This window comes from Rhododendron vialii, chromosome 3a (genome assembly GCF_030253575.1).
Source record: "Rhododendron vialii isolate Sample 1 chromosome 3a, ASM3025357v1".
Classification (NCBI taxonomy): Eukaryota; Viridiplantae; Streptophyta; class Magnoliopsida; order Ericales; family Ericaceae; genus Rhododendron; species Rhododendron vialii.
Genome location: NC_080559.1, coordinates 36,047,864 through 36,063,642, shown reverse-complemented (window position 1 = coordinate 36,063,642; position 15,779 = coordinate 36,047,864). Strand labels below are relative to the sequence as shown.

Genomic DNA, 15,779 nt, shown 5'->3' with positions numbered 1-15,779 from the left:
TTTCTCTCCACAACCCAAAAAGTACAGCAGTGAAGGAGCATCGACTGGTGAACCATTCTAAAGACATCTCCCAATTTGCTAGGCACCCCTTGGACCATGTTCTTGAGCATCAAGGCATGCCAAACATTCACACACAAAAAAAGGGCACTAAAAAAGAAGGCGTTGGTGATTCAGCTCTAGTATTGCAATCTGCATAGACAGCAACTACATGTGTGCCTAATGATATTAGTATCTGCCTTCTTGGACAAAAACCATACGTGCCTTAGCATTGTGGCCCGGTTCCTATCTCACAGAACACTTAGTTGATGAGAAAGCAAACCAAAGAAAAAACTGCCCCCGCAAAACAAAAATAGGGCACAAAATACAAGTAATCTAAAGTAAATCAATATTTGTTGCAGTACTAAATGATATTGCGTTGGAGATAAAAAAAAAAATGATACTGCATACAAGAAATCTACTGGAGTACAATTTTCAAAGCATTTAAAGAAGTGTGCAAACAGGAAAAGCCACAAAAGGAACAGAAAAAAATAGCTAAAGACAAAAAGCAAATGGTAGTCTGGAATCGCGATTCACAACAGGGTAATTTCATTGGGCCCGAAGTACCCTACATCGATACTCGCCCAAAGCCCAAATTGGGATAATGTTTCTGTATGCAGCATAAGTGATCATGCAGTTTTTGTTGAAAACCCCCATGATCTCCTGCAGAGAAAAAAGTTAAACTTGAAACATTCTAAAATACCAAAGTGAAAAGGTCATCATAAGAGAGCACTTGGTTAACTCTTTTCATCTCATTACATAATGTGCAATGGAATGGCCTGCAGTTCCATTTCATTTGCTTTGGCAATCAATTTTACATTTACGAGCATCTTTTAATTTTGCTGAAAGTTCTTTCTGAAACCAAATTCATCATTACCCATTATGCAAAAAAATAGAAAACATCATTTCACCAAATACTGAACAAATGAAGCATTTCAAAGGTCAGAAGATACGAATTGAACTGCATTCAAGTTTAAACCAATGAAACAAATATATTTCTACACATGTGTACGCTAGTATATGTGTTCGATAAGTATTTTCTAAGCAGCATTAGGATCAACCCTTGTATATTTGGTTCAAAACTTCTCTGTGCCAAATAGATCACTGACCGCACAATGCATGAGCAGTGTATATTCCACAACTTCAAATCAAGATGTTTTCACGTTGAAAACATCATATTAACAGCATATGCCACACTTTCTTACTACTAGAATTCGAAGTCATAACCTCCGACTTTAGAAAGATGCCTTCTGATGAATTCTCAATGCATTTAACGAGTCTAGTTTACATGTATGTTTCACAAGTCTTTTCTTCTGAGCATCGCTTTTCCGAGGTTTAGCATGCGATCATTGTATTTTGTGTATGTAAGTATGTATGCATGAATGTATGTATGTATGAATGTTTGTATACACGTGCATTCTTTTACCCCAAAATTGTAACACTCCTTGATCATACCAAGAAAAAGGTTCCAACCAAATTCCGGAGGAAAGAATTAGAAGGTGCCATTTAGAATCTTTTAACTTCGTCAAACTGAGAATATATGAGGATAGCATGGCACAATAGTTGTGTCCCATCTGTGCTTATTGTTATATCTGGGCTTGTAGGCCTTTAGGTATTGGGTTGTGCTTTGTATTGATATATCTGGGCATTTAGGCCTCTTCGGGTGTTTCCTTGGTATCAATCAAGGGATTGAGTCTCGGATGGACATTTGTTGCCTTTTTCCTTGCTCCCTTTGGTCTTTGTTATCTTTCAAAGATTAATAAAATTATTTTTCACTGTTCAAAAAAAAGAGTTCTAAAAAAGACGAAGATCAAGAAATTCTTGCGCCCGTTCCGCTCTTTATGTGCATTAATCATACAAGGGTAGTTCAATTCAAAATTATCTAGTCAAATTCACTAGGCATAAAGCATGGCATAATTACCTCTTGCGGGAAATCTCCATTCTCCATTTGAGAATTTATTAATAACCTTGCTGCACGGTGCAAAGGTGCTGGATCTCTCTCGACCTAACAAGTAATGCAAATAGATATGTTCAGGAAATTATTATCGTAGAGCCAAAGACAATAAGACCCATAATACCTATTTAGTGTACCTGGCCTGCATCAATGAGAGCCAGCACAGCCCATCCGGTATTCACTACATGCGACCTGTTACCCTCAAGATTTGTATACACCTGCACAGAAAGCATTTAATCAATGGTTGCTTGAGATATACCACACTTATAGGATTTAGTGGGCATCAACAACCAAGTTGTTTACCCAAATCTCTAGTGACATGCTAATTTGTTTTAGATCAATAGATCACAATATTTGGCCAATTACAATTGCTTCAAATTTCAATGTGGACAATCATCATGGTGAACCTGTTAGTTGAGAGAACAACAATCTCCCAAAATTCAGGGTGAAGGAGATGAATATATAGAAACGAACTTGTTAGTTGTTCACTAAATTTTGTCTTCATTGTAGTTTTATACTAGTAAAGCCTCTTTGTTGATTACATGCTAATCCTGGAACCAAGTAGAAACATTGGCCCAAGGCAAAGAAGTACGACGAAGTCCAAGAAAGGTCAAGGCACAGTTGAAGAAACCAGGACCAAGGAGTGACAAAATCAACTGATTCTTCTTGTATGGAAGTTGAAGAAAACAGGCCAGCTAGAGATGCTCAAAGAAGCGGAAAATTCAACATTACAGCATCCAGTATCTTCGAATTTCAACTTTCTTAAAATTGAACATCTCGCAAACTTGCGAGTAATTGGACTAACCTTGTTCTGACAAGAAAGGTAACTCTCTCCCCAACCACCGGAAGCACGTTGTCTGGACAATAGAAAATCACATGCCTTGCGGATGCCAGAACAGTTATGGTAGTTTTTTCCAGCGGCCACTAACCCTTTTATCCCAAACCACGAACCATAGGTGAAGCAAACAGCCCAAGAGCCGTACCTATTGAGACACAGTAAAAATATATCTATATCAGATTGTAAATTATCCAACAGATACATTACTGTGGGTAGAGGATACAGTGTAGACTGTAAACACATACAGCCCCTAAACACAGGTTAAGCAAAGCTGAAAATCTGACAGTCGTAAATAAGCGAGCATGAACCAAGGGCATACACATTAGCACATTTGGTATTTGCTGCAAGAAGTAAGAGAGGACAAATTAGAAAGAAAACATAAAACAAACCATGAGCCATCTGGTGCTTGTATCTTCTCAATAAACATAGCAGCTCTTTCAATACACCCTTCTATTTCTTGACGCCGATGCCCAGGGTATAACTTCTTAAATGATGACAAAGCTTGCATTGCAGCTGAGGTACATTCTACATAACTACATAATATTCGTAGTCAGCTAACAGTAAATATTCAATGGAATCTGGAAATAATTACAATGAAGGTGCTGATATCTTACGGATAATCAATAACAATGTCGCCAAAAGTTTCCGCAGGGTTCAGTAACTGAAGGTAAAAATAAAACAGACAAAACAGCCAAATTATATTTCCTGAATGGAATAGTAGCACAAGAAATGTTAGTTGCAACATTTCACCCTTGCAGTCTGGCCAGGATAAGGAGATGATCAAATAGAGAGGCTGTTATGGGTTGCATAATCTCAACTTTCTAGTAAACTACACCAATTCATAAAAGCACAAACAATATATGGAAACTACCTCCAACCATCTGTAGGATCTTGTGAGCTCATATGTTGCAAATCCGCCGTCACTATTCTGCAGTGGTAACAAGAAAGAACATATAGTCCCTTTATCATAGAGAAAAAACCCTCAAGGAGAAAATGAAAGAGCTGCAATAAAGACGTAATTATTACAAAATAGCTCACAGAACTAAAGTGCAATTCCATTGTAGGCACATGCACCTACATACACCGAAATGGAGGGTAGATCACTGTCTTTTTGGAGATTGAAGGTTTCATCAATGCCTGAATCTAGTTGAATTTGACACCTACTACATTTGCAGGTAATAATATCTCCTTTTTCTCTTTGCTATCGCTTCATTCTACGTTAGGCGGTCTAAGAACATTTTCATTCCACTTGTCTAAATCAGGATCTTTTCAGGTAAGATCTTATTACCAAGCTTTATGTGGGAGCGGTAACCCCATCCTTCCTTGGCAAGCGATTTGGAAAACATCCGCACCATTGAAAGTGAGTTTTTTTGTTTGGTGTGTGGTGCAAGGGAAGATTCTTACCATTAACAACCTAATCCGAAGGTGGAGAATCATTGTTAATTGGTGTTGTATGTGTAAGAGGGATGCGGAGATGGTGGATCATCTTTTAATCCATTGTCCTTTGGCTTGGGAGCTTTGGTTTGTGGTTTTCAACTGGTTCGGTTTACAATGGGTTGTGTCAAGGAGCGTTTTGGAACTCTTAATCGCTTGGAGAGGTGCTAGAGTGGGAAAAAGAAGGAAGCATGTTTGGGCAATGATTCCGCTTTGTTTGATGTGGACCATACGGCGGGAGAGAAATGCGAGATGCTTTGAAGGAGTAAAAAAGCCTTTATTTAAAATCAAAAGTTTTGTGATTAGTAGTTTGTATAGTTGGGACAAGGGAGAATGCAATCCTTCCCTTGATCAATTTCTAGATTGGTTCGATTTGTTTATCTCCCGTTAGTGGTGTATAGGGCCTTTTTGTCTATGGCCTTTTTTGTATACGGGGCGGCATTCCCTTAATGCCTTATTTCTAATATACTTATTTACTTATAATAAAAAAAATAACATTTTGATGGTTGGCAAACCAAACAGTTTGGCTGTATCAGCCAAAATAAAGAAAATTTGTTCATTTTTTACTCTAATGATGTTATCAGGTATATAAGAGGAATATTGCTTATACATAGCAGGCTCAGTAATAATTAGACTTGGAGGATCTGAAAGTCTCTGTCATTCATCAACCTTTTCTACATATTCAGAAGTACCATCAGAAGCACCAAATATGGTTCTTTAGAGAAAGGACATGACAGGTTGACAAAATCAAAAGAACCAAGATTGAACATCCAAAATTTCTCTTAGCAATATGATAATGTCAATTCCAACTGTTCAAAAGTTTATCCTCCGATAAAAGGGGTGTGATACCACTTCCTTCAATTCAAAAGCATCAACTATGGAAATAAGAATTCAATAAACAAATAAAAACATGGGCAACTTTTTGGTCTATAAATAAAAATAAGCTAATTATATACGATCACAATTCAAGTTACCTGTAGAGAAAGAATAACATTTACAGCATCGTATAACAGCTTCGCATCTATTGGTTCACCAACAATGTCTGATGGCAGTTTTGATAATAGGAGAACAGCCTAAAATAGAATTCAAATATTAGTTATGTGGAAGAAATGCACAAATGGGACATAATGAGTTTGAGCCATTAATACTTTCAATCCTTCAGCTGTGCAGTCAGAGATAGGCCATCCATGATCCACAGTTGAGAAAGGCCAAGCACCTTTTGATATGTGGCGATACCAGAAATCAAGATTTCCCGGGCAATCGTCTAAAACCTTTCAACCAAAGAGAAGGGAGGCAAAAGAATATAGAAGGGGGTAAACTCAAGACAGATACACGAATTGGATAAGCAAATCTAAAACAAGAAAAATAGAGGTCCACCTGGGATTTCTTTATATAGCTATGTGCATTCTTAAGAGTGGGACCATATTCTTCAGCAAGGTTCGTTGAAACAATTGCTTGGACAGCAAAAGCAGTGTCCCATAATTGGCTACCATTATACCCCTGCAACAGATTCATATGTAGTGAAGTGGTAACAAATTTTCCAATATCAATGACGGAGAATTTTCAAATATCTGTGAAGCTACCCCTTGTTTATTGATTATCGCTTTGAATTAAGCAACAAGCAATAAGCTTGTTCTGAACACCCCTTGGTTGCATATTGCTTATCAATGCGTCCAACAAGCATATGAGCAATATGTAAAGCAAATAAGCAAGAGTAGCCAAACAAGTTTCCTTATCACCTATGAAGCACCGACACCTCTAGAGGGCGAGGTATCGCAATGTCGGACACGGGGACACAAGGACACCGCGGGGACACGTACGGGACACGCCACGTGGCGTGTCCCATAATTTAATTTGAATTTTTCACGGGGACACCGCGGGGACACGGAAGGGGCCAAACTGCAATTTTTTTTAAAATTTTGGGGGCCAAACTGTAATTTTTGAAAAATTTGGGGGTCAAACAGTAAATTTTTTTAAAAAAATTTGGGGCCAAATTGTAATATTTTTAAAATTTTTGGGTGCCAAACTATAATTATTTATTTATTTATATATATAAATAAATAAATATAGAATTCCCGTGTCCCGGTGTCGGTGTCGGTTTCGGTGTCTGTGTCGGTGCATCATAGCTTATCACGGAGTTTACTTATAAGCAACAAGACGCCAATAAGCAAGTAACCAATTGGTTTCTTACAAATTCCACTAGTAAATTTCAGTGGAAACTCAGCCGGTCATATAATAGAGAACAGTGAAAGCCAACCATATGATTGAGTAATTAAAGATGGTATAGCACTATTGCAAGACCTGCATTTTCATGCCATCTTCGGCAAGCCACAGGTAGTCATAGATTCTTGGAAGATGCAACTTGAAGGCCTCTGAATTTGGGTCTTCTGCCCAACAGCAAAGCATATTTAGCACCTGCATTAAAATTCCAGTTTTGAGACGAAAATGGAGCGACTAGGTAAACTTGGAAAACTGTTTCTTTATTCTTCCTTTTAGGATGTATCTTCAATGAGAAACAATGAAAGGTGTTTACAGAAGAAAAATAATCTAGTTATTTAAATCTGAAAAGAAGAAATTAAAACATTTTGCATTGTTCAATGTCGCAGTAGATCTCAGAGATCGTAAACCAGAGTACAAAAAGTTAACATGCCATAAACTATACCCAGATTAATTTCCACTCATGAGGGTATGGGAGGGATAGAATGGGTGCAGCCTGCAGACCTAAATGGCAGTAATTACAAGATGGAAGTTTAACGCATAACCTCATGGTTACTTATTTGACGGCATTTAACATTCTGAAATGTTAGAACCCTTGCAGAATCATGGTTAATATCACCTCAAGTTCTCTCTGTTCAAGTTTGGATGTCCCACAGCAGTTGTCCGCTGTGAGAAGCAAGCAAAACTCTTGTTCAATGAATACCCGTGATCTAGAGGGAGTCATGGATTGATGATCAAAATTTGCACCTCCCAGAACTATTGTCCTTACATCTAATGGGTCTCCTCAATAAGTTGGGTTTTCTACAATGTACACCAAATTTGCGAGAGGGAAAAGGAGTTGCAATTATACAATAGCGACATTATCACAATGCCTTTGGCTTTTGGCACTCCACTAAACATCAAACATTTCAAAATAAGTAAAAGATCACCAATGAGATGAAATATATACCTTGTTTACAGGCCCTATGCATATATATCGAGTATTCTCATCTTCATAGTGTATGTGCTCCATTGCAACACGAAGAGCCTTCTCTCTCAACCTTTTCCCAGGCCAATGCATGAGAATCGGTTCCACAACCTTGTCAATAGATACCCAAAGTAGATCCTGTACGAGAGGATGTGGGTAGTACAAGTCTTCCTGCAATAAAAAAGTAAAAAAAAGTTCTCACCTGTGCACACTCTAAGCAAGATCAGAGCACTGACAAGAAATTGCGCACATAACATTTAAATGTTGCCGAATTATAAATGTTGTCGAATCACAGAAAAATGGAGACCACATTCCATGTCTTCTTCCTCAGGAGAGGTCCACTCCAACCTTTTGCTTTCACGGTAAGTAATCCATTATCTTCTATCACGTAAAGACCACCTACTGCTACTATATTTCTTGGTTTCTCGCAAAAGGTCTTTACTGGTCTTTCTGATGATTCCCAGCATCTTCACCATTGTATAGCATAACCAAACAGTATCCTTCATGACAAATGTAACATGACCAAACATATTTGCTAGTAAACATATTTGCTAGTGATCAACGTTGTAACCCCCTTTGTTACCATTATTTTGAACAAGTCGCTTAAGATTTTCAACAACATAATTACAGCCCTTCTAAAAAATTGCATATGTATATCCTTTTGCAGCACCGAATACCGAGCATTATCTAAAAAACACCACCTGTGATGTTCGCCTAAAATCAATTAAGCACTAACCATATGAAAGGATATGCATTCTTAGTTATTGATAGAGAATAATACCACTCTTACCGACCTTTGCACATTGGTTCCGTGCTTGATTCCATTCAATTTCATGGTAAGGCAATGTATAGAGCTCCTTTCTCAAAGCCAAAACAGTTGGCGTGATTGGACCAACAAACCTCTTCCCATATAAGTACGACATCGGCAAGTAAACCATCCGACAGTGACACCACATCCTTCCTGCAAAGTTGTTTCAAAATAGTTTCCTTTCCTCAGACAGAATAGGATGTAGATTTAAATGTGTTACATCTATCAAGAGCATTATATGCATTGACTTCACATGAAATACAAAAAAATAAAACAAAACAGATAGATATACATAAGATAAACAACATAAAATGGTCACCAACCAGGATGGACTGGCAGAATATAAGGTAAAAGATACATCTCAGGGGGCAAGGGATTGTTTCCAGACCATTCAAATACTCCAAGTACCTGTTGCCATTAAAAAAAAAAATCAAACAATCACAGAGGAGTACAGCCAAATATTGTTAGCGCTTTAACAAACAACATAAAGTTTCAAAACTCAACTGAAAGCCACATTTTCCCCCATGATGTTATTGTAGTAGCACCACCATGGTCTAGAACCCATTTTCGTCCTTTCTCCACTGCCCCTTGCCCATCGTTAGCTCCTTCTCCAAGCAATCTCAAAGTAACATAGTTCAAGACAGTACCAAACATGGTGCTGGGGCCCTCAATGTGTAGGCCCCACCCACCATCTGTATTCTGTAATTTCATATTTCGACTCTTAGAAATTTTACCATAGTCTACTGACAAGATACTTAGAAAAGAATAACTCTAGGAAAGCAATATTGGATATTTCTTGGGTAGTGATTTTCACACTCCTCTTTTTTTATAACCACACCCCCTTTTCGTCTTTCTTGTGATGTGAATTTTCAATGTCGTCCTTCCAAGTGTGAAAGAGAATATAAATGAAGGGGTAATTTTATAAATTAACATCACAAGAGGACAAAAAAGGAGTGTGGTTGCAGAAAGGGGAGTGTGAAAATCAATTACCTATTTATAGACAAAAAACGAGTATAGACCACATAAAACAGGTTCAAATGCTAATATCAAACTGGCCTTGCCTGATGATTGTAAATATACCGGCACATCTCATGCTTATGTGCTTTAGACAAAACTGCATTCAATGCCCCCACAATGGACAGAGTAATGACCTACGCATCAATAAGACAAATGACATATGGGTCACATATTATGCTTTCCTTGAACTGAATACAGCGAACAAACAAACATCTATGATGACAACCGACATATTTGAAAAACAAATGGCAATTTCAACATTAGACCTACCACTCATAAGGAACGGTGCACTTAGAATGTTAACAGAGGCCAATCAGCACTTACCAAGCCAGGCATTAAAAACATAGGACCACCATAATCTCCAGGCCAATGCCCATCGTGCGCTTGGAGAGTTGAGTGAAAACTGATAGCTCTTCTTAACGTGGTCGTTACTTGATCTTCCGTAATGTCTTCCGTATCTTTTACTTTGACTTGTGGTAAAACAACCCCGCTTGAATTTTCCTTGGAAAACTACACTCGGAAAAGGAAGAGGAAGTTAGTTGATGAGATCAATATAGTAACCCACTTAAGAATATAATCTGTTGGGCTTTTCTTCAAAAAGTGCCTCAAAAGTAGAGTTTATACAACAGCATATTCGGTATCTAAATTACCACTGTCAGCCCAATCACACCAAAAAAATGTCAGCTCAGTAAGAAGTTGGTATATCAGATATCTAAATGTATGACTCAATGAATATAAGGGGAAGAAAACTCAATCTTGTTACACAGTACAAACAAAGACCTCTGCTTCGCCCTTGAGATACCATTCTAATGCAAACTAACAACGGTACAGAAGAACTTAATACATGCCCTTTATCTGGTATGCTTAACAACATGATGATTTGTGAGATAGTAATTTTGACCTATTCTGAAAAGTAAAAATTAACCGGCAATAGGGGTTCACTTCGAGAGGGAGATCATAAGAATTGAGATCTTAATATCTTTTGCAATACAAATCACTTGACCAGCATCTCAAACTAGCTCAGAGTGATTATTTTGCGTCTAAGTGTTGTGTTTGACATCCATTTCCCACCCAACAGTTGTATCAGACCTCAGAACCCCATCCTACGCAAAAATCAAACTCCCTCTCCACTGCCCATAAACCAAGCCACTCAAAACACCATTTTAAGCACACAAAGGGGATCGTCTAGGCAAGATGAGGTTTAAAGTACGTTGCCGAAATCAACCTGCTATTAGAGGTTCAAATTTGTATTTGTCGGGCCATTGTTCAAGTTTTGACAAGGAAAGACCTGTCCCTTCCATTTCAGAGCCACCAATGTTGATTTCAACAAAGCATGGGCCTGCGGGGGCAAGGAAGAACAAGTGTTGTTCATGAGATAAAGAATGGGAACAACAGGTGCTTGTTCAGCGAGACAGAGAAAAAGGATACCACTCTCGTACGCAACAGTTGTGTGGAGCTAATAAATCAATCCCAAGAAAAAATAGAACTCTCTCTCCACTGCCATGAACCAAAACGCTCTAAAGATCAAAAGGAAAAGACAAAACACCAAAACGCTCAAAACACCATTTTAAGCACACAAAGGATCATCTAGACATGGCGAGTTCAACGACAAGAGTACGTGCTGAGATTGACCTGCCAATAGTGATTCAAATTGAATTTTTTCCGGACAAATTTTTTTGACAAGGAAAGACTTTTCCTACTGTATCACAGCCCCCGTTGTCAATTTCAACCAAGTGTGAGGTTGAAGAGGCCCCAGGAGAGAGGACCATGTTGTCAGAAGGATAACAAATCGTTATCTATTGAGGCAGAGAAAGAAGGTAAGTGACTGCTGATAAGTCTCAAAAGTCAATACCGCTAACGGGGGATTGGTAGAAAACATAAGCTTGGTAAAAGGTTGGGAGAACTTACAAGTGTAGCATGTTGCGGTTGGATGATCATAAAGGATTTGGGGCCGAGCGAATGAAAATGGCCTCTGTTGTAGCTTAAGTTGGTAGTTCTGTACTGATAGTGTGCGGGATTTGTAAGATCGTGGGAAAGGAGTAGAGAGAGCCGGAGAGAGAACCCACTACAAGGGTTGGAGTGAAATCAAGAGAGATTTTTTTTTTGCGTGTAATCTACTGTATTTTTTGTGTAGTCTATAATTAATAAAATAAAATTGCGTCTCAGTGTTGTGTTTGAAATCCGGTACCCGCCCAACACTTAATCGATTGAGGCGTTAACCTTATAGTTAGTACATCTACATCTCTTCCACTTTTAGCAAAGCAACAAAGACATCGAAAATCATGTACACAAAAAAGCTACAAACAGCTCACCCACTGGGCTGTTGGGCTGCTGTTAAAAGGTTAGAAAAAAGTTAGTAAGAATATGAGTATTACTAAAAAGATTAAAATGCAAATTGAAGTGTCTTTTTTTGTCGTTTGGTTTTCCATATTGACCTCCTGTCCATAGAAGGACCCATCCTGTATTTACGTCCGTTTATCATGCAAACCTGATTTTTTCAGGGAAGGATTTGAGCACCAGAAGCATAATCATAACCGAACCGTTGGTAGGCCCAGGCCCTCGATAGCTTTCCTATTCATACTATACTAGTAATATTAGAGTATAAATTCTATCCACCTTAGGTGGAAACCATGGGTTTCCCACCGCCACCAATTGCGGGGCCCGTCGTGTATTTTTTTCAGTAATCTGAATCCTTCATCTTATAGATCTTATAAGAACTCGCAGAGCAGTATATTTTCACAAAAAACCAACTTTAATGGAAAGTTATATAAAAAATTGAATTTTGGTTTACAAAATCAACGGCAGATAAGTTAAAAGTTAAACAATCTATGACCGTCTATTTTATAAACTAAAATTTAATTTTTGATGCACCTATTGATATTCGATAAACATGATTTTTTGAGTCAACATACTACTCTGCGGGCCCTACGAGATGAACGGTTCAGATCACTGAAAAAGATGAACGGTTCAGATCACTGAAAAAATCACACGATGGGGTCCGCAATGGGTGGTGGAAACCCCATAGTTTCCAACTAAGGTGGAAAGAATTTAAACTCGTAATATTAATAGGCGAGGCCAGCTAGACACGACAGAGAAGAGGAAAAGGAGATGATACACTATCTATTTCTATTATGCTTTTTATTGTGTTTTTAAAAAAATAATAATAATAATATCGGAACCGACCTGAATGCGCATGAGCAGATCGGAGCTGTGCTTTTTGTGGAAACGATTGTTGTGAAAATTTTCGCGAGCCTTATCGATCTCTTTGATGATCTCATGATCGGTTGAACCGAGGGGTACTTCCGTGGGATCGAACTCCCAGAATTGCCTCCCCACGTGACCGTTCACCGTGCGAAGCCACGGGCTCCCTCCTCCTTCCGCGATCTTAAGCTTCCACATTGATCCCCCACCTCCCGATCCTAAAGCAGCAGCTTACACTCTGGAAGCAAAATCCCCCCACACCACACCTCAAGACACTCAATTCAACCACGACCTAGCTAATCCCCCAAAACAATTCCACACCTACATTTGCATTTGAAACTCTTCCTCTTAGCTAATTCGGAGAGAGTAGAGAGAGAGAGAGAGAGTGGTGTTTCTCAGGAGAGAATCTGCTGCTGCATATGCACAAGAGATTCAGATGAGAGAACAAGAGCACTTGCATGTGGAGAGAGAGAGAGAGAGACACGGGGGAACAAGAGCACTTGCACAAGTTGACCCTTTTGTGCTGCCATGCTAGTAGGCAGTAGCGATCTTGTCTTCAGTGGGAAAATATAACTGGGAACGTCCAGCGTAGGCTTATGGCCCACACTAGGCCCATTTCGTTTTCCTAATGGGCCAACTCTACGTGTACACTTTGTTTTTTAATCTCCTTCATTAGATTGCGAATCATTAATTACAACAAAAGAATTGACTAGAAAGCCACAAAATCCACACCAGCACATTTGTTCTTTACATTATTAATAATAATAATAATTAAAAGTGGTATTTAGGCTCCGTTCCGGACCTTCCGGTTTCTTAAAAAAGAAAGACAATTTTAAACTCAAAAATAATATATTTATACAAATAAATTTTCTATCAATATGGATTTTATTTGATAGATTTCATTGAAATCTTTTAAACGGTGCAAAAAAATTGTAAAATTATTTTTTATTTTCATTATATTTGAACTTAAAATTATCCTATTTTTTAAAATGAAGATTTAAAAAAAAAACGGAACAGCACCTTATTAGTCGAATTTTCTAGTGAATATTCCGCTGATAAAGTCTATAAATTAAGTCCCGCTAAACTCTCCTCACATATGATCCAGACAGGCACGTAAGTGCTACTATATAAATGGGTGCTTATGCACTTCTGACCTACCGAAAAGCAATCTCTCAAACTTCAAACCTTCTCCACAGCTCAATTATTGAAGTATACGTACACATGTGAGTTTAAATTTTTTCCACCTTAGGTGGAAATTATGGGGTTTCCACCACCCATTGCGGACCCCATCGTACGATTTTTTTTAGTAATTTGAACCGTTCATCTTGTAGGGCTCGTAGAGTAGTATGTGTTTTCAAAAAATCATGTTTATTAGATATTGATAGGTACATCAAAAATTAAATTTTAATTTATAAAATAGACGGTCATGGATTGTTTAACTTTAAACTTATCTACCGTTGATTTTGTAAACCAAAATTCAATTTTTTATATACCTATCCATGTCTGATAAAATTGATTTTTTTGTAAAAATATACTACTCTGCGAGCTCTACAAAAAAAAATATACCTAAGGTGGATAGAATTAGTGAAAATATACCTATCCATGTCAGATTACTAAAAAAAATATACGGCGGAGCCCATAATTAGTGGTGGTGGTGGAAAACACATGGTTTCCACCTAAGGTGGATAGAATTTATAGGCTCCGTTCCAGAAAGCAGAATAAGTACTTATTTTTTAAGAAGGTAATTTCAAGCTAAAAAATAATGGGCTTATTAAAATCTAAAACTATGCAATATGGATCTTGTTTAAGAGATCTCAATGAGATTTTTAATACGGTGCAAAAAAATTAAAAATTTATTTTTCGTTTACATTATTTTTTAGTTTGAAAATATGAAATAAGTACTTATTTTTTAAAAAGGTGTTCTGGAACGGACTCATACACATATACGTTTAAATTTATCAGTTCGTGTGCAAATGTGTATAGAGAAATGAGAAAATTTTACGTTGGCACCTGACCTTTCAGACAAATCACATATAAACACTTGACCTTTTTTAAATTTTATATAAACACCTGAATTTTCTAAAAACTCATCAATTTAACACATGTCGTCATCCCTCCGTCTAAAACCAAACGGAAAAAAAGTTAAGGGCTCCAATTTTTTATTTGTTTAAACTAGTGCGAAAATCTTATTTTTCTGATCATTTTATCTTAAAGAATCATAATTAATTTTTGACTCTAAAGCTCTCGTTAGTCAGCCCTAGGATAGTCGTAGAATCAAATATTTCTTAGGGCTAACTAACGAGAGAGCCTTAGATCAAAAATTAATTATGACTCTTTAGAATAAAATGATCAGAGAAATAAGATTTTCATATCGGTTCAAACAAATTGAAAATTGGAGTAATTAATTTTTCTACCATGTATAGACCATTTGTATATTAAAAATAAAAAATATGGTAAAAATTAAGTGTTCCAATTTTCAATCCATTTAAATTTGTGTGAAAATCTTATTTCTCTGATCATTTTATCTTAAAGAATTATAATTAATTTTTGACTTTAAGACTCTTGTTAGTCAGTCCTAAGAAAGTTGTAAAATCAAATATCTCTTAGAACTAATTAATGAGAGTTTTAGAGTCAAAAATTAATTATGACCCTTTAGAATAAAATGATCAGAGAAATAAGATCTTTGCACCGGTTTAAACAAATTGAAAATTGGAACAATTAATTTTTCAATCATGTATAGACTGTTTATATATTAAAAAATAGAACTGCTATGTGTACTGAAGGTTTTGTACATACACGAAAAATAGGGTGTTTAGATCAAACACCCTACACACATCGGATACCGTTGATTCCCGCGTTCGGCCCCCTTGATTTTTTTTTAAAATTTTTTGGACGGATCGGATTGGCCGTTCAGTGGCCGGAGACAGCTCGGCGAGACCGGTCGATACGATTTCCCTACAAAACCTTCGGTACACATATCATTTTCGATTAAAAAATATAGTTAAAAAATTAAGTGTTCCAATTTTCAATTCATTTAAATCGGTGCGAAGATCTTATTTCTCGGATCATTTTATTATAAAGGGTCATAATTGATATTTGACTTTAAGGCTCTCGTTAGTTAGCTCTAAGAGATATTTGATTTTACGACTTTCTTAGGCTTCGTTCCGGAACGTAAAATAAGTACTTATTTTTTAAAAAGGAATTTCAAGCTCAAAATAATAGGTTTATTGAAATCTAAAAATATACAATATGGATCTTGTTTGAAAAATCTCGATGAGATCTTTTATACGGTGCAAAAAAAAAGTTA

General features: G+C 37.1%; 1 protein-coding gene across 2 annotated transcripts; it reads right to left on the bottom strand.

Annotated features, from left to right (window-relative positions):
• Positions 1-388: 388 nt before the first annotated feature.
• Positions 389-13,012, bottom strand: LOC131320944 (cycloartenol Synthase). 2 transcript variants are annotated; one of them, XM_058351870.1, is made up of 18 exons: positions 12,455-13,012; positions 9,596-9,781; positions 9,316-9,405; positions 8,759-8,953; positions 8,578-8,662; positions 8,241-8,407; positions 7,429-7,617; positions 6,564-6,677; positions 5,640-5,762; positions 5,411-5,533; positions 5,237-5,335; positions 3,700-3,756; positions 3,443-3,489; positions 3,218-3,361; positions 2,796-2,973; positions 2,128-2,208; positions 1,958-2,041; positions 389-699 (listed from the first exon to the last, which is right to left on the bottom strand). In XM_058351870.1, the coding sequence occupies exons 1-18, from the start codon at positions 12,668-12,670 to the stop codon at positions 586-588; spliced, it is 2,292 nt and encodes a 763-aa protein (XP_058207853.1). In that variant the 5' UTR covers positions 12,671-13,012; the 3' UTR covers positions 389-585. The 2 variants fall into 2 exon arrangements, with proteins under 2 accessions (XP_058207853.1, XP_058207854.1); XM_058351871.1 differs by lacking the exon at positions 12,455-13,012 and adding an exon at positions 11,180-11,375.
• Between the last annotated feature and the right edge of the window lie 2,767 nt (positions 13,013-15,779).

Bases quoted from the DNA above. Each gene is read 5' to 3' on its own strand.
- LOC131320944 (XM_058351870.1), bottom strand. From the start codon at position 12,670: ATGTGGAAGCTTAAGATCGCGGAAGGAGGAGGGAGCCCGTGGCTTCGC. The intron at 3,362-3,442 runs GTAAGATATCAG...AATATTATGTAG, and splicing joins GACATTGTTATTGATTATCC to TTATGTAGAATGTACCTCAG. The intron at 2,042-2,127 runs GTACACTAAATA...ATTACTTGTTAG, and splicing joins CTCTCATTGATGCAGGCCAG to GTCGAGAGAGATCCAGCACC.